The 19,558-nt window shown below is 37.8% G+C and overlaps 1 protein-coding gene across 1 annotated transcript in view; it reads right to left on the bottom strand.

The window, feature by feature from the left end:
- Window positions 1-9,753: 9,753 nt before the first annotated feature.
- LOC120624238 (zonadhesin) overlaps window positions 9,754-19,558 on the bottom strand; it is a 63,964-nt gene continuing 54,159 nt past the window's right edge. The window contains exons 3-6 of the mRNA XM_039890676.1: window positions 15,631-15,678; window positions 14,589-14,768; window positions 13,642-13,833; window positions 9,754-13,252 (exon numbers count right to left, since the gene is read on the bottom strand). Coding sequence (XP_039746610.1) covers window positions 11,073-13,252; window positions 13,642-13,833; window positions 14,589-14,768; window positions 15,631-15,678 — 2,600 coding nt within the window. The 3' untranslated portion in view covers window positions 9,754-11,072. The remainder of the gene's footprint in view (window positions 13,253-13,641; window positions 13,834-14,588; window positions 14,769-15,630; window positions 15,679-19,558) is intronic.

Here is a 19,558-nt window from a genome sequence, read left to right as displayed (position 1 = left end):
TGTTCCTTGCATGCCCTGCTTAGTGTTGCTATGTCCGTCTATCTGATTGGACCGGCAATTATTAGTATGGAAAAATTAATCGTCACATATTATAAAGCTGAAGAGTTAGTTTACTTGAACGCGCTTATCTCAGAAACTTCTGGTTCGCATTGAAAAAATATTTTTGTATTCAATAGTATATAACATTAAGCTACAAATAATATGACGGAAAATTCTTTAAAAATGTTAAAGTGAAAATCAATATTTTGAAATTTACTTAGTGGGTTTTTTATGAGAATAACTTTTCTGTACCAGCCTAGAGTTAGGAATTTTTCGTTGGTCATTTCCGTACCGGACAGCACACTTATCCTTAAATCCCGGGGGTTATAACAACCAAGCCTCTTCACTCTTAAGCGAAAGGTCTTCATAGCTTAGATTCTCCACGCTGATCCAAGGCAAGTTTGTGGGCTATGAATGCTATGATAGAAATGGTGCCCCATAAGTCGTTGAAAGGCTAAAGATGGTGTAGGTACAATCGTCATCTTTAGAATTTTAACAGCCTAAATAAATAAATTAAAAAGGTTAAGAAAAGATTTAATAAAAGGGAACATGCCAGAAGTATGGGGTAATATCGGACATGACATTTTGTATGTGAGCGACGTATGTTTACTAGTTTTGTGCTCGGAAAGAAAACCAAGAAAAAACAGAAATTCTATACTGGCGAGATTTAGCATTAGCTAATAGTTATGTTAATGATGTGGCTTGAGTAACATCACTTCAGATAGATGATAGAACGCAACGAGAGCACGAATATTGAATTGCGTAACGGAACGAGGAAACGTGAAGACATAACGATAAATAATGGAAGTAACGAATACCGAGAGAAAGCGCAGTCACGATCCTGACATGTCGAAGTGAATTCAAAATGTTTAATTTGCCATTCTCTTATCAATATGTATAGAAATGAAGAAAGCTCCGAATGAGGTTTATACCGGCTGCGTATGGCGGACTGACGACCGCCCTGACGAGCGCGAGTGGTTTTAAATGTTAGGTTCTGGGTTTGATTCCCGGTACAATTTGGTAATTTATAATTTCTAAATTTCCTCTGGTTTTGTCTATTAAGGAGGCTTCGGCCGTGGCTAGTTAGCACCCTGCTCTACCAATACAGCTAAGCGATTAGGCGCCTCGATGCCGCGTAGAAACCGATCAGGGTTTAATTTAATTGCCACAACACTAATAGGTTAGACCGTTACCCTCTTGGACTGCATCATCACATACCAGCAGGTGAGATATCAGTCAAGGGCCGACTTGTTGACTTTTGGAATAAAAAAAAGACTGAAACTAGCATCTATTCATTCACATTCAAAGCTTATTTTCATATTGAAATTAATATAAATTCTACAGTTGTTTTTTACACTTATAAAAACAGGAGTTCGTCCGACTTATTTTCGCGAGGTCATACTATTCGAAAAAATAAATTCACGCTAAAGAATATTATTCTACTTCCGGTCCCGGTATGCAATTTAAGAGAAATTAGAAAATACATATATCAAAATGTGTTCATTTTTTGAGGCTTGAAAAGGTAACTGACGATTTTTTAATAATCACAATAATAATACAGGAATAAATGTAGGTTGCGGGTAGTGATTTATATCCATATGATTTTCCTTTTTCTGGGTTTTAATTAAACTTGAAACTCTTAAAAATTTCCAAAGTGTTCTTCAGCCGTGTAAAGACTAACCCGGGCAAACAAAGTTACGGGTATTCTAAATAATTTGTTTATTTAGTATCAATAATTTTTAAAAATTAACATAAAAAGTATACGTGCACAACAACAAATTATCTCTAAAGAGATTTCTTCAAGAAGCCCTGGAATATGAGAAAAAATTGAAGAGTAGAGCTGAGTAGGTACTTAAAGAAATAACTGATTCGAAGAGATATAAAACGAAATTATTACGAAGTGAAACTATAATGTATAAATAAATATGTATTTGTCTTTATTATTGTATACTTATAACGCTACGCGATACAGAGATATCTCTGTATCTACAATTCTTTCAGTAAATACATTAATTCAGTATCTACAGTTTGATTTAGTTTTTGCTAGTAACAGTTTTCTAAGCAGAAATACAAATCTTTATGTTAATAATGAAGGTCTGTCGGTCCCTTTTTAAATAAACTAACACAAGAATGTTGATTCACCTCAATATCTAATCATTGCCTTAATAAGGTTTAAACTACTTAAGCTTCTACATCTGATAAGACTAGATAAATAGGAAAACATAAAAAAACCTATCAAGTTGAAACTTAAGTGTTTTTATAAAATGCACTCATAAAACTGAAAGAAACATTGGAAGTAACGATTAAATTTCATTTATTTACTACTAACTTAACTTAGCATTTGAAGAATTGCTCCTTAAAACTTATATCTTTTTAACTGGCTTTATGGCTCCGTGTTTACAGCCCTTCTGAATAATTACCTTAACTTTCCGACTTATCGTAATGTTTTCAGTGGTACAGCTGAATTGTTAAAATTTATTCTGTCAAAAAGAGAGCACAGCAACGCTATGAAACTCTCACCAGGAATCTACATCAAATTCCATAAGAACGCAGGTAATGCTACATTTACGATGGTTCTCGAAGATCTATAATACGTATCATTTCCCTTGAGTTACATAATCGTCAGAGATGTGTATCACACGCAGATTCTCGCGAAAGTTACGCTCACACACTTTTACCAGTTTTACACTTCATTTACACATTTGATAAAAATCTTCAACTTTACATTGTAGTCAACTTCTAAATAAGAGCCGTTCGATATGAAACTTGCGTTGCAAAAATACTGTCGGATTGTATTTTAGAAATACAAAAAATTAAGTAAATATTCGTCTTGTTAACATAAAATATAACATAGCAAATTAAGTTTGGTGAATGTTGCATATCATTGACTTCGATCCAATATTTATTTCTATCCAATATTCTTAGCAGTGAAATTGCATCTTTTGTTTGTTACCTGATTGTTATCTGTTTGTTTGTTACCTGTGACTGGCCCGACCACTACAAAAAATTTGGCACTGAGATAACTTGCATCATGCAGCAATTTAATCACGCACATGCACGCGAGAATCAATCCTGTTGGGTTTAAAACCTCATATTGACAAAATTCTCGCCGAAATAGATTTTAAGCCCGGGAAATAAACAGATTTAAAAAAAGTAAACTCGCTTAATAAGAGGCACTTTATAGATAGAGAGAGAGATACTATAAAAACCTACATATAAGTACTTTTGACGCCACAAACGGTCACTTTTAATCCGAATGTTACTTAATTATTTTTAAATACAAGTCATCTGTTGCGTTACCTCTCCCAGGCAATTAAAACTGAGATGTTAATTAACAAGGTAAAACGAGTCTTCATAAAGTTTGTCGTAATTAAACGTCTGTTATGTTAAGAATCTTCTGAAGAGAAACTTAAAAGGAAGTTATTAAATAAATTTGTACACATAACGAGCATCAAAATAAGTTCACCTACTATATGCTTGTGTTTTGTAGGTGAGGATATATGCCCGACACATAAAACCTTCTCAAGGAACTTATCTAAACAACACAAGTAAAGAGACTAATTTTCAGTATCACGATAATCAATTTATTCTCAAATCTATTTCTTTAAACGTTTGACTTACCTACGATTGAATTATATAGATAAAAAATCATATTAATTTAAAACTTATGATAAATCACAAAACAATTAATATATACCTTATTGATGATATTGATTCACGATGACGGTACACTAAACCGTGACCACTAGTTTTCGGAGAACTGTTAACTCGTAATTTGGATAAGTAAGGACTTACCAGCTAGTTCGCAGAGTGCGGCGCGCGCGCCATCGTCCTCCTCATATAGAAACCCCCTCTTGGGCATAGTTCCCCCCAAAAGCACTTTCACCTTCCCCGTCCCGCCCCGCGGCACCGACTCCTGCGCAACTTCTCGCGCGATGGGGCTACGAAATATGAACTGTGGACACTCGTAGGTGAACTAATGATCAACGAAGATGGTACTATGTGATGAAAAATTTTATATAAGCCGTAAGGCATATATATAACTTAATAGAAGTAATAGAGCTTTTTCTTACACTGCTCATCCAAAGAAGTACTACCGCTATGCTTATTTCTAAAGTAGTAGTTAGAGCGTTTTCAGCTAGAGCTCATCCGGATAAGTACTGACTCTATGCTTTTTCTCGTAAGACCCTCTCTGATATATTTTACTCTATGCATTATATTTATATTTCCTATTCTATTTATTATTATATATTTTATATTTGCAGCTTTGGGCCAGCAACCTGCTTACTATTTGTAAGGTGGGCGTCCACCATCTTAGAAACATAACTTCTGGAGTAAGTCCAGAAGTTATAAGTTTCTAAGATGGTGGTAATTTCAAGGATAAGAGTTGATCGAGGATTAAGAGCGGAGTACTTGCGAATATTGTCAACTGCATTCAATTTATAAGGGCTTTGACGGCCGACTGGCGCAATGGTCAGCGACCCTGCTTTCTGAGTCCAAGGCCGTGGGTTCGATTCCCACAACTGGAAAATGTTTGTGTGATGATTATTAAGTGTTTTTCAGTGTCTGGGTGTTTATATGTATTTTCTAAGTATTTATGTATATATAATTCATAAAAATATTCATCAGTCATCTTAGTACCCATAACACAAGCTATGCTTACTTTGGGGCTAGGTGGCGATGTGTGTATTGTCGTAGTATATTTAAAAAAAAAAAAAAAATAGCGAATACAGTTAGCACCATTAGCACGCAATTAAATATGTATGAATGCTTGCTTATTTCATGGCTCTACACTAACTAAGGAATAAACCAATTACCTACTACTCTTGATTCTCGATCTCGCCAAAATCGATGCGTTCATCCCGATATTACTTATTGATAGACTCGATTGAATTGCCATCAAGTTCTAGCATTTGGTTTAGGGTTTTCTGTCTGAAACTTCTTATTAGGTACTCTCTGAGCTTGCATCTGAAAACATATTAAGCCATCTCAGCTGTTATGGTCCCTTATGATAATCGTTAACTAAGAAGTAAAGTCGCAAACTTCCTTCTACTTATGCGTGAGACTGTAGTCTATTAATAATTTGTATATATATAACTTATAAATAAAAACCGAAACAATGCTTCACAGACTTAAGAGGGACATTATGTACTTTCTCTAAGACTTATCTGTGGAACCGAAAACCTAATAGTTTTTGAGTACCACTGCCATAGTTTTACTGAAAAAAATGTGATACAGCACTAATCTCACATGCAAAATTAATATTATATGACTCCTGTCACTTAATTAGGTACGCGTCACGTAGCGTAGATACTATGCGCGTGTCCGTCTTTTATCTCCAATAGGGTTGTCATAAAGTAAACACTTAGAATGTTTTGAATTCGTTTTTATGGAAAAGAATATATTTTATTTATTACAATTTTTCAGGGTGATTCCTTATGAAATATAATTATGCTTCCTTCAATATTATTTCGTTATTCTGTAACACGCTGTGTATATATATTTATAAATTAATAATAGAAAATAAAAGATTATGGTATTTTAACAAAAATAATTATGTTTCCAAATTATGCGTTTAGAACCCTCGTAGTTTTCGTAGTAACTATCACCTAATTACCTTTCTTAAAATTAAAAAAATAATCAACTTTGGTGCCCATATTCCCAGGCATTTGGTGCAGACCAAATAACTTGTTCTCACAAAGTTACATACAATTACCTACTTAGCCACCTCAAGTGCCTTAAGTTACTTTTCATGTCACCGATGTTTTTATCAAAACCGGATACATCGGGCGAGTGGCGCTTCGATACGAGTGTGACGTCACGGTTCTCATATACTTTCATATTATTGTCCGATAGTGTTCTAATAGGCAGCGCAAGTATTGGGAAACCTTTTCGCGAAATTTGCACACAACACTGTTTCGTTAAATATACCTCTAAATATTTGCAAGTCTACTCTATGACTATAAGAACTCACTGTGGCAGTGGTGTGCTTGTTGGTCTTATCACTTATGAGTAGGAAGTTACGGGTTTGAGATCCGATCATTGGCAAATTGGCATGGATCCAGTCTGGTAGAAGTTCCGGTGGAGGCTATAGTTACAGCTGACCGACAAATACCTGTTGAGAAGAATTTCTGTCTTCTTTCTTCAATAATTAAAATTAAGATTTAAGAAAAGCTTCAACATAACATGTACTAAATAAGTTGAAGCGAGCCTCGTGCACCGAAGAAATAAAATATAAAGAAATAAATAAATATACTACGACAATACACACATCGCCATCTAGCCCCAAAGAAAGCGTAGCTTGTGTTATGGGTACTACGATGACTGATGAATATTTTTATGAATAATATACATAAAATACTTATAATATACAGATAAACACCCAGACACTGAAAAACATTCATGTTCATCACACAAACATTTTCCAGTCGTGGGAATCGAACCCACGGCCTTTGACTCAGAAAGCAGGGTCGATGCAAACTGCGCCAATGGGCCGCCGAAGGGAGAAAGGTTCCGTACAAGATACGCAATCTGAAAGTTGCAACTGACCAATTTTTTGTCGACCTCCTAGGCGCAGAGGTGAGCGCTGTGATTTTAAGTTTGAGGTCCCGGGTTTGATTCGCGGCAGGTGCAATTTGGGAATTTATAATTTCTGAATTTTCTCTGTTCTTGTCTGGTGGGAGGCTTCGGCCGTGGCTACCGTCAAAGTCGTGCCGCTAAGCGATTTAGTGTTACGGTACGATGTCGATACACTCCATAACAAATTAGCCCGCTACCATCTTAGACTGCATCATCACTTACCATCTGGTGAGATTGCAGTCAAAGGCTAACTTGTTGTTAAATTAAAAAGAACATAAACTTACAATTAAAAATATACCTATTACGGAATTGGGAAAACGTGTAACATAAATTATATAATATGGATATGTGCAGACGCTCAGGGCAATAATGATGAATAAGGAGAGAAAAAAAAGGACACAAAAGAAAAAGAGAGGCAGATGAAACGAAGAAGGCAACATAGTAAATACAAAAGTTAAATAGATGTTTTGTATTTAATTGGGTAGAAAACCTGAAAATAATAGTTAATTGATAACGTTACATTTATACAATTTATCAACCTATTGTGTGAGTAAACATCCATGTCATCAGGGTAAATGGTGCTTGCTCAGCAGCGCGTGTTAGAAAGGCAAAGTGCATAATTTTAATTCGTGATCTTCACGGGAGAAGGCAGAATGCCCGCGCGTTGTCGCTCGTAGCCGCGCGGCTGTCGGCACGCGGCACTAACAGCGGCGATTGTTTCCGCAATCAGAGTTTCTTCACCGAACTATTACTTTGCAGCTATCTAATGCCTACATCTGCTTCATTTAGAATGTGCACGGTGTTTAGGAAGTTAATTAGTTTCTTGTTGTTGCAGTTTTTATAATAGGTACATATAGCAAATTTTACCAATGGCTGTCAAGACAACCTGGTCCACCGCAAGCACTGCTTCTCATTGACAGTATGACACTATTGTCCACTTATGGCTTCGCCACACACATCTATATTATTGACAATTATCTGAATAGGTATTATCAATTATATTGACTGTGTGCCGGAAGCCATAGCGTCCATTTTATTTAAGGCGTTTAGAGTATTTAACGAGGATGTAGCATATAGGTACATTTTGAATGTCTGTTACGTTCGCATAATTGGCTATAAACCCATTGAATTTTCTGGGTGTGGCCAATCAAAGAGCAGAGGATGATTGTACAACGTAAACGCGCTCCTAGAGTTTCGCAACATTTACCAGAAAATAAACCACAGAGGAATCCACCTAGGCCAGTCCGCCTATCGATAGATCTCTATTTTCTGGCCTCAGACTAGGTCATAACGTTTTCGTTGGAGCATAATAAGCTACATAAGATCGGCACTGTTGCGAAGCGAGGTCAGAGGGCACACGCGCCGAGCGACACTCACTTGGCAGTCTCTCGTCTGCTGTTGGGTAACCGCTCCTTCATTAGACCATCGCTTGCGCACTGTATGACCATAGTGGTGACACATTTTGGTTTGGGCTAGATCTCTTCTGACTATACATTATCGTAATAATATCTATATTACATTATCCCCGTATTGTCAAAGGGATTTAAGAGTAAGCGTGTTCGACTACGAAGCAGGCCAATGGTTTTCAGTATTTAGAATATGGTGGATTGACCATAAATGGAACACTACTTTGCGACCGTGTATTCTCAATGATTAAAATTATGCCATGCTTAAATGCGCGCGAGGTTGGAGGTGGCTCAGCATGATGCTGCGTATGTGGACTGCACGTTTGCGCATTTCGGAATCCGCCACTAGTATATCTGTTAAGAAATTTCCAGTACAAGCTCGGAGTCAGGAAATTAGCGTAGTCCAAAGCCTTGCCTGGGGAGCAGTAAACCGACTAACGACCCGGTTATTATCATTGAAATGTGATAGTTATCTCTGAAACCCGCCGACCAGTTTTTCAATAAAGGCTAAGGAGTCTTCGGAGTTTAGTAAATGTGCGGATTCGTTACTACTAGAAGCAATCCAAAGGATTATGCGAATGATGCTATAGAAAGCCGACCGCATGAAAAGCGCCAACATAGATCGCATGCCTTTCCGTGTTGTGACTCTTGTGACAGGGTTTTTATTCAGACTAACCTATGGCACGAAAATCAGTTGATAATTCTGATATGGTAAGTAGGTTTTCTACTAAATGGCAAACTGGAACTGTTAACAAAGTGGATAAACAGGGTTTCCTGCTTTCCAGCTTGCCATATCAGGAAATGCATCCCTCTATTAAGTACAAGTAGTTCTATTTTCAAATTATTATTTAGATAAGATTTCAGAACTTATTTTTCTTCGTTGTAATTCAATGACTGCCTGGTTGTTACCTAAGAATTTTCAACTACTGTCAACACAAGGTTACGGGATTCATTTCCAAATTCTCAGTACCAGCCCGAAGTAAGTAAACTGGTGGTGTCCACTCCCCTGCCGTAGAGAGAACACTATAGTCCGAGAGCCAGGTGAAAATTTGGTTAATTATTTCTTCTCGATAGATAATTGGTGATATGCATCAGACAATAGTATCATTCGGCTAAAAATGTATCAAGTTATAGCTAACCCAATATCTCAACAGAAAAAAAAAACAGCTGGCTATAACATAGTGTATTGTTCGTCAGCTGATGTCTCGATCATGGAAAAAAAATCTTCAATTTCAGTGATGTCCTCTGAAATAAAAAATTTCCTGATGATAGCTTATATGTAACTATTGATAAATATATACGTCAGCTGGCTGTATCTAGGTGGAAAAATCGTCAGCTGATACTTTGAAGATCGTTACATAGAAGTTAGCCAGAAGCATTTACTGACTATTTAAAGGCATCAGCTGACCAGGTTTCCCTCGACTTACTGCTAGCTGCTTTTTTTTATTCATCACAGAAGTATATTTAAAATCAGCTCACAAATTTTCATGCGGAAGGAAATGACGTTTGCGTTGAAGCCAGTCTTCCCGCATTGAAGCAGAGGGGTTTTGACGACATAAACATAAAACCAGAACTTCCCAGGCATGTCATTTAATTATTCTAAATTTAATTTGGCACCTTGCTGTAGGTAACTGTGTAAAATTCACAACCTAAAGTTTCGTGAATGTGATAAGTTATTAAAACATGTATTTTTCAAGGATTAAGAGGTTATAGAAAATAACAAACAACATTTTTTTCAGTCTAATTTGTTTTATTTGTAAAAAAACAATACCATTAAATAAAATACAAATGAGCACATGCGCTTATTGCCCGGGAAAAGATAAGGTCTTCCGGAGCAAGAAGAAGCATCCAGGATCAACTTAGTGAAACAGACCGGACCGAATGCTGGCCTGACCCGAAATTAAACAACGGAAATAAAGCCAACACATGAAGAAGTTAAGAAAACGTATGTCCAGAAAATATTTTTATGCTTTCAAACACGCTTACAACATATTTGAGCCTTCTCAGGAATAAAAAGCTTTCCTTCATTATTCATCTCGGTATATCATAAAAAGTGCAGTAAATAACGGCTATGTGCATTCACATTTATAATAATTGAACTAGAACTATTCATAAGGTTGAATATCAAATTCGTTTTGTACCAACCAACTTTGTTTGATTCGTTCGCGAAGGAGCATTGCGGTCCCGCGTCGGTGACCAAGGGGCTGGTCTCACTCTGTCTTAAAGGAACTACGTCTATTCGGAATGATCTTCACGACATGGATCGAGTAGCTAGTGGAAATGGCAACGTGGCGTCTACGGCAGAGTCCGACTGACCCTATGTAGGCCGGGTGGCATTATGTAACGAGGAATAAAAGTGGCGTCCCATTTTCCCCTTTAAGTTGAGTTTTTTATTTAACTTCCTATTGCTCGTCAACGTCGAGAACTTGTCACCTAATTAAGGCAAAATAGTAGTAGCGGCTATTCAATTATACTGTCTTTACATTGAATTTTTATACTCTGAACTTTTTTCGCTGGCACTTTTAATTCTTTTTCGTGTGCAGGTAGGAAGTTTCCGAATACCACCCTGGCTTTATGGCCAGCCCGACACTGCTCTACGGGGCAGAGGGTGGCCACCGGTGTCACAGGATGACTAGCTTAGTTGCTTACTTATCAATCGTTCTACTCACGTTACTGTCACTAAAATAAATAACTTATGCTAACACGAAAAGCTATTACTTCTTAAATTAGAAGTCGCGTTGCGATTGTGCCTCGCGCTCAACATCGTCCCGCGATACACTATCATCTAAATGTTATAAATAATAATTTGTCCAGCTAATACAATTAATAAATTCAACCGAACGTCTGGCGTCTACTTATATTAAATATATAAATATAAACCCTCTGCGCTACGCTGCAGGGACATCAATTGACAATTAAATTAACCGACAAGGTCATCGTAATCAATAAACCTAATAGTCTCTACGTAACTTATAGTTTCAAGAACGAAACTTAATAACTACAAAATGCTGAAGCTGAGGTTCCGTCGACAGTAGCTCGAACGGGCGCTTACTGAGCTGTGGTTGGCAACTCCGTGGTCTCTTCTGCAATTGTTTCTCCGGCGTCTGAATCAGTCGCACTAACATCCGAAGTACTGGCAACTTCATTAGACGCGTTGACATTGCTATCAGGAGTTATCTCTGTTGACGTAGCTACGTCTTCTCTGTTGTTCTCCGAAACTGGTTTCTCATTGCTCTTTTTCATAACGACTTTAGTTGGCCGCCTGTTGAGTGTTGGAACATAAGATTGTGTTATAATTTCTATGTCTTTTCTATTTGTCATGACCGTTTTACTTTCAGACGCATCATATGAAACGTTATCAATTATAGGGGTCTTTGTCGTCGGTTCAACTTTGTCGTATGGTGAAGCAGAATCTGTAATAGTATCGGAGTCATCCTCAATTTCAACAACTTTTTGTTTTACTATAGGGACCACTACTTTGTTCTTTACTGGTATTTCAGTAATAGAATTTAAGTTCCAATTTTTATTTTTACTTTTATAACCAGCGGCAACATTGACTGGTATCAATTCCTCAGAGTCAGAGATAGTAGTCGGGCTTGATGTTTGACGTTCCAAATTAGGTCCAGTTGTGTGATCACTGATGGATGCAACATCTCCAACCAAGTTTATAAGATCTGTTAAGACGTTGTTGTTTCTTGCACGAGGAGGCTCAATTATAGCTGAGCTTTTATCCATTTCTGATGAAACTTTAATCAGCTCGACGTCTTCTGTCACGCTTTCTTGTGAGCTAAAGGGTGCAGGAATAAATTCTGTGGTTTCTCCATTATCAAGCGATTGTATATCACTTTCAAATGGAATAGACTTAGATTCAGTGTTGATTTCACCAGTGTAAGGCGATGATGTTGTAGAAGATGGTTCCTCTATATAATCCGATGTAGAAACAGTCATTTTATCCTTATTATCTTTGTCTGAAGTTTCGCGTGGATTTTGATCACTAGTTTCTATTGGTATTGAGCTGAATTCAGTTCTTGATATTATTTCTGTTGATTTAGATAAAGTACTTGTTTGATGACCAGGCTCATCTATAGATTCAATGTTTCCAGATGTATTTTGTAAAGGTTCAGAGGTAGTAGTTTCATTAAAATTGGATTCGGAAATATTCTCTTCAGTATTTATCTGGATTTCGTTATTGAAATATTTGGGTGCGACATCAGCTTCAGACAAATCTGTAGAAAACAAGTCCTCACCAATATTTCCTTCTGTAACAGGACTTTCAGTGACGTCCAGAAAGTCACCAGTGACGTCATCGGAAATTAATGAGGGAGCATTCAAAATCTCTGTTGGGATAACTGACCTCATGTTTAATATGGAGTTTTCTCTAGATGTTAATGATGGTTGTACAGTGCTAACTACGTCCTTGAGAGTACTATACTCAGAAATCGTATCTTGTGCAATATCTTTTGTTATCGGGGCAGCTTCTGAAATAAAACTGCCTGTTGTAGCACTAGATTCCTTAAAAATTGGTTCTTCCGTAGAAATTGGCACATTTGATACACTTATGTCCTCGTGGTCTATTGGCACATGTTCACTTTCTATATTTTGCTCAGAAATTATTTCTTCTTCATGATTGCCTACAACTAAAAATAAATCATCAGGAATCGGTGGAAATGCTGGATTGTGATCCAAATCCTCTTCTTCGATCACTGGAGCTTTAGTGGTTAAGGGTTCCGGGCGCAATATTATAGAAGGACCTCCCATCAATGGTATGATGCTAGGAATTTGAGGCTCGAAAATATTTGTAGAATCTTGTTGAGTAGAAAGGCTTATCTTGGATGGAGATGGGTCATCATTGCTTTTAATTTCAGCAGATTTTTCGTTTGACACTGAAGGCAATTCTGTTAAAAGAGATGATGCGTCTTTAGTTTCAGATTTCTCTACGTTTTCATTTGACTCGACGCTGGATGGGCTTTTCTCCGACGTAGCTTCTCTGGGAATAAGTGGTGATTTTGACGACGAATATTCCGCAACTTCAATGCTAGGGGAAGGTAGTATTTCTTTTATCTTAACGTTGGTGATAACAGGAATTTCGGACACGGGCGTTATCTCTTTGATAGTAATTTCGGGCATCACTGGCTCAACAGATTGAGCAGGAACAACACTCGGTTCGATTTCAGCCACTGAAGATGGATTCGGAATCGATGGAGTCATGCCAGGCAATGATGTCACACCTGAAAAAAATTATATTATTAAAATAATTTTGTAATAAGTACTGGCAACCATTACAAAGTGGCGTATTTTTCGGTGTAATTACAGAGACAATTTACTACTATATATATAATCGGGGGATATAGTTTTTTTCCCCTGCCTGTGCTAGCCTAGCAGGTTGATAAACACAGCGCGACACTTCGTAGGACGTTTTGCATGTATGCCATGCGAAGTGTTACTCTGGTTATAGAAGATGGTTTCAATTACCCATCAGTTGGGATATCTGCTTAGTCTGTCAATTATTACTATTAAATAACGTGGTATCCATCGAGCCTATCAACGACAACTATCAGTATTCCATTCTTCTTTAAGTTGTTTTCTTCTCGGTAATCGTATTGGTGCGGTCGGTTACCTCTGACGGGGCAGTTGTCGTACTCCGGGCAGCAGCGGCCGGGCACGCGGCGCGGGCGGCAGTCGTCGCGCACGAAACACGCGATGCGGCGGCACACCACCTCACCGCCTTGGCAGTAACACACGCGGCACGGGTCTTGCGGGTCCACCAGCTTCTCCCCGTTGCCGTAGATGCGGCCTTCCTGCTCGCACTCTGAAACATTCAATGAAGACCTTAAAATTAATATTTAATGAAATCATCACAGTTCTCATTGCTTAGCTAAATTGAACGACTACCAGAGATAGCAGTGGAACTGAAGATGTTTGCTTAATAACCCGGGCAACTGTTTTTAGAGCGCGATGGGCAAGTGGTATTGCCCCTGAGCCACTAGTGTATAACAAAAAGCGTTTCCGTTTGTATTCTTATACTTATTTTTGACAAATGGCGAAGCGTCAATATGATAAGTGCTTAATAAAGTGGTTATGCGTTTTAAATGGCCAAGCAACGACTGTGAACTTAAACATTTAGTTATTAGAGAGGGAGATTACTTATTTATTTTTTCATACAGAATATATTCTTATGTTACTCCTGGGCTTACTTATTTATAATATCCTACAGAAAAAGCGCAGTACCCCGCAAGGCATAAATAAGCGGCACAAGACCGTGGAGTCTCGAAATAAACAACTGTCAGATCACGAAGTTCTGGGTTCGATGCCCGGGTCATGCCAATTATAGTATTTGGTTATTTTTATCAAGAAATTCTTTAGTAAGCACCAACCCGGAGTTTGGAAATTGGCCATGATTCACCCCTGTAACTTGGGGAGCACGCTAAACTGAGATTCAGTACGCCTGATCACTTTCCGGTCGTTTTGGAGTTACCGAGATAGAGTGTGCACCCGTGTTTGTCACACTTCTGCACAATAATCTCTCGGGAGATCAGGGAAATCGTAACCGCAAGTGGTGCTCACCGCACTGGTAGGTGGGGCAGCAGTGGTCGGGCCGGTGCACCGCCTTGCAGCCGGGCCGGGGTTCGCAGCGCTCCTTAGCGCACTGCACGTCTCCGTTCGAGCAGCTGCACTTCTCGCACGCGCTGGCGCCCGGGAACTCGTCCCCTGGCATGTACACCACGTCGCCTAGTGCACAGCTTCCTGAAAAATACAGTTAAAACTCACTTTGGACAAAATCGAATCTGCGACAGTCAATTACTTATAAATATATCAAAGAAATCTATGTTAACGGTTTTGTTACAAACTCGAAACACTGCAACAACCTGCATTTTCAGCACATTCCAGAAAAACATCGGAATAAATGCTGTTACATACATAAAAAATTCGTATTTTCTTTTATTGATTAGAAATAGAAAACATGTTTAACAAAACAAGTAACGATCCCACTATCAGGCTTAAAGTTAACATAGCATCGTAACAAAACGTTATATTGCTTACAACACGTCTTGTTGGCAGGATGGTAACTAACCACGGCCGAAGCCAACAAGACAAGACCTTCGTGAGGTGAGAAAATTCAGGATCTATAAATTTTAGATTCGCCCCTGCTCGTCAAATCTCATTTTCAATGTGGTCAGATCTGACGAAGGGTGTTCACTTTGCCAGCTATATGAGTTAATTTTATAATTGAACTATAGTGAGTCGTGAATGGTAATTTACATCAAATTCGGATATAATCATGCGAACGAGCTCGTTCGTCGACTACGGACTTTGGGCGGGTTCGAAACAAGTCGGGCATACACAAACCCAAATACGCGTGTTTAAAGCTGAATTATTTCTTTATTATGCTGAGCAGGTTCTCATAAGTCTGTTTGAAAACATACAGCAATATGGGCAATCAAAATACATCGACACTTCATTTAATTTTAATCGAGAAAGTATCTTGTCGTTATGGTTAAAGTAAAATACGTAAGATCTATCACATTATATTATTTCTGAAAGGTGCTTTTTCTTGGTATGTTATTATATCTTTTTTCACTAGCAGTAATATCATTTCAATATTTACCTTCTTTTAATCCCAGGTCGGCACTCGTGATGTTCGCTGGCAAGGGACCTGCAAAAAAAAAGAACATAAGTAATGCTGAAGTGGCCAGAGCTTCCCGCCGTATTAGTTAGAACACCTGTATAAGTGGAGGCTTGTACATTTTTATTTATCTTATGGTTGCGAAGCAAATTAAAAACTCAAACCTTAAGCAAAAGTTTCCACCATTAGCCATTTAAATGTTTACCAGGCAATTTTTCTTTCTTAAGAAAGAGGGGTATTAAGTTGAGATTCACCACATTACCCTTATGCGGATTGGTGGGCTTAGGTATCATTATCATCATCATCATAATCATCATCATATCAACCCATTACCAGCTCACTACAGGGCAGGGTACGGCCTTTTCCGCTTCCCACAATGGGAAGCGGAAAAGGCCGTGAACTGGAGAACATTATGGAGAACTCTCAGGCATGCAGGTTGCACGCACATAACTTAGAAAAGTTATAGGTGAGAAAAGTCAGGACCTTAAAGAAGTTCAAGTGTGTGATTTTTTTTTAATATTATCCTGCCACCTTTTTCTATTGCAATAGTACCTAAACCGTGACCTCATTTGACCTTAAATATATATACAACAGCAATTATAGTTCTTATTAAAACGTTGTCAAGAAACAAACTATATCGTTTCATTATTATTATTTCTGTACTATCCCACCAACATAGCTTCCTTATGCCATCTAGCCTTGTATGTACTTCATTTGGTTTATTTAGTACTTGAAAGAGTTGGTACATTAATAGCTCATCAGTAACACGGACGGGCGGTCAAGCGTGAGCGGTGTGCAACACGAGTACAAGCGGCCCTGTCTGTTACGCAGGCGCGAACTACGTAACTGGTCATTATTGTACTTTGGAACTATAAATTCCTATGTTATCTACTGCGGAATTTATTTCCGAGATGGCAGTACTGACACATTGATGAAATTATCGAGCGGTATGACTAGTGATTAAGGAAACTCACATTTCTAGGAAGGACTGTTACAGCCCTAAGTAGTAAGGGACCCACATAGCACGTGTATATTGCGGCTATCTAGACGATGTCGGCATTTACCCTTCTTTAAACTGTGATATCAACAACTTGCATTGCAGATTTTAACTCAACGTGTTAGCTTTATTTTGAGCTTAAATGGTGACTCACTATTAAGTTATTCACAATTTGTGATTCAGTTTCACGCGATAATCTACTCGAGATTCTAAAGTGAGACATATCATTACCATGTTTTTGGATGGTTTTAGTTGTTACATTCTTCCAAGTAACTTATTTTTACATACGTTCGTGTGAATACTAGTGGTAGGCGAAAGTAGAGACCCGCTGACCCAAACCGGTAACTTTGGAATCGGCGGCTTCATATAAGAGTGTTAGCGACTAGCACTCACACATGCTTTTCACCGGTATGTCACCAAAATTATTTTAAATTGCTTGGCGCCATGTATGTGTCGATAGGGCTGTGGTCCTAGACGCGACCACAGCCTCCCACCAGACCAGACTAGAGAAGATTCAGAAATTAAAAATTCCCACATTATACCGGCCGGGGATAAAACACGGATAAGACCACAGCGCTCACCACTACGCCACGGAGGTCGTCAAAAACATGATAAATGATGTGAAGCCGCTAAGAACACAGCCGGCTTGCTGTGTCGGTGGGTCAGCGGCTTTAATTTGCAGACTCCTTTACGCCTACTAACTACAGCCTGCCAAACCGCTAGCATGAAATTCCAAGTCTTCCAAAGTCTTCTAGTTGTCTTTCATTTTTTGTAACAAACGAGCATTTTTGTCCATCTAATGCTAAGTTAAAACCATCGCCTATTACCTAACAGAGCAACACTTCGCAGGGCATGCAAGGAAGACGTGCTACAAAGTACCGCCCTGTGTCTGTAATTACACCGGCCACTAGCTCTTTAGAACATAAAAAGCAAGTGAAAATGTGATGTATTCAACTTTGGATGAAAGTTTATTATGAGTACAAAATATGAAAACAACTCTTAAGTGCGCCACCATCCAAGAAAATGAGCTTTTAAGAAAATACATTTTCATTTAAATTTTTCTTATTTTTTCTCTTTTATGAGACACTTTTACTGAAAAAACTTTGTTAAAACGTTTTTTGATAGTTCCATAATTGGTTTACCAAAGCACTCACACGTTATATAAAGAATAGGTTCCTACTGTTCAGGTGAAATTTGGAGGGCTAAAATCATTCTTCGACCCTTGCTCGTAGGACAGAGTACCCCGAAGATGCAATAGCTAGATAACAAAGGGTTTATAGTTTGCTCAATTTGTCACACACCTTTTATGGTATAAGAACAGCGTAAATTCCGTGAAAACTGAAAATAATATAAAACTCAACAAATAAAAGGCGGCAAAATAAGGAAACGAGCAATGTCGTCGTCTGAGAAGGAAATTAAGCGCGCGAAAATAACATTACCGAGGCAAGATTTCCACGAGATAATATTTCCAGTGCAAAGCTACAAAAACTTCTTCTTGCAGTTTATTATGCTTTTAAAGAAATAAATGTCTTAACTTTTCTCCGCATTCTACTGACGCGTCTTCAACTATAACAACGACACAAGGGTAACTTAATTAGTAATATGCTTTAATGTGCTTTGTATGTTTGTATGTTGGTCCAGGTCTTATTTTTCCCAAATTATTGATGAACCAAAATAACAAAAATTAAGCTTTCTTTTCTGTTCTAAGTATTTAGAACAAAAAAGAAAGCTTGCATTTGGCCATATAATGAGGCACTTTAAGGAGAAGAAGATGGATGAGATTTGTATTGACTTTTTAATATTAGAAGCTATGCGAAACTCAATACGGTATTCTATTATAGCAGGATACTAATGTAAGTTTCAAGGTTTTACAAGTATATTTTTGGATCTTTTCAGAATCACATACAAGTACCCATCTACCTAGGTGTTGCCTGGCATCTGGTTTCTAAGAGAGGATATAAAAAAATGCTTTTTTTCCTTGACTTTACAATTTTACAACACAATACTTACACGCGGTCGCAGCCATGGACATGGCTAGCAAACTATAAAGAAGAGGAAACATTCTATCGGCAAAAAGAAAAAGAAGCCAGGAGGAGCAAAAAAGATGCTCGATTTATTCATGCATTGAAAGTCGAGGGCGCCTGCTGGTACTTGCACTAAACAAGCGTAAAGCGCTTTACACACCGACGAAATAGGTTTCTTAAAGATTATACTGATCACTTTGTTAGTAAATAAAACAAAATCCTCACGCAGTAATCTTCGTATCGAATTTGGCTACCAATATACTAAATACTGTAAAGATTAACTTACTAATACTTAAAGTCAAATGCCACTTAATGTTTTGAATACCTTGTTTTAACAATAAATTAATTCCTTCACACTTCTGCAGTCAGCGCTCGTGTTGGAATAATTGTTAAGCAAAAAACTGTAGTAAAAAAAAACAAACGAGTCTCATTTATTTTACTTTGACATTAAAACACAAGTGTCATTCCACGATTCGGGCGAGAAAATACTTAAGGGTATATATTATAATTCCTACGTTTAAACGTGTTCCAAATATCAGACATTAACGGAAACTGGTACCTACAATAGTTACAAAACCTGTACTGAAGTAGCATTGAAAATCTCTCTTCACGTCCACGTCTTGTATTGACAAAAAGGACATATAAAAGATCTGCACCTACGATGAAAACAAATGGTGCGCCCCAAGTGGCCTATAATCAACAAATACATATATTGGATCCTGCACTAAAGAGATACCTGTAGAATACAAAAGATTATATTTTTTAGAGCAAAACGGTAAAAAGTTAAAAAATAAAATAACCACTGATCTGCCCAGAACCCTGATTAGCGTACGTATCGTTTTTTTAATTAAATTTTGACAAAAAAGACAAGTAATTTTATCATGCGATA

Source organism: Pararge aegeria, chromosome 6 (assembly GCF_905163445.1).
Source record: "Pararge aegeria chromosome 6, ilParAegt1.1, whole genome shotgun sequence".
Taxonomy (NCBI): Eukaryota; Metazoa; Arthropoda; class Insecta; order Lepidoptera; family Nymphalidae; genus Pararge; species Pararge aegeria.
Note: the sequence above shows the minus strand (reverse complement) of the source record. Positions and strands in the feature narration are given on the sequence as shown.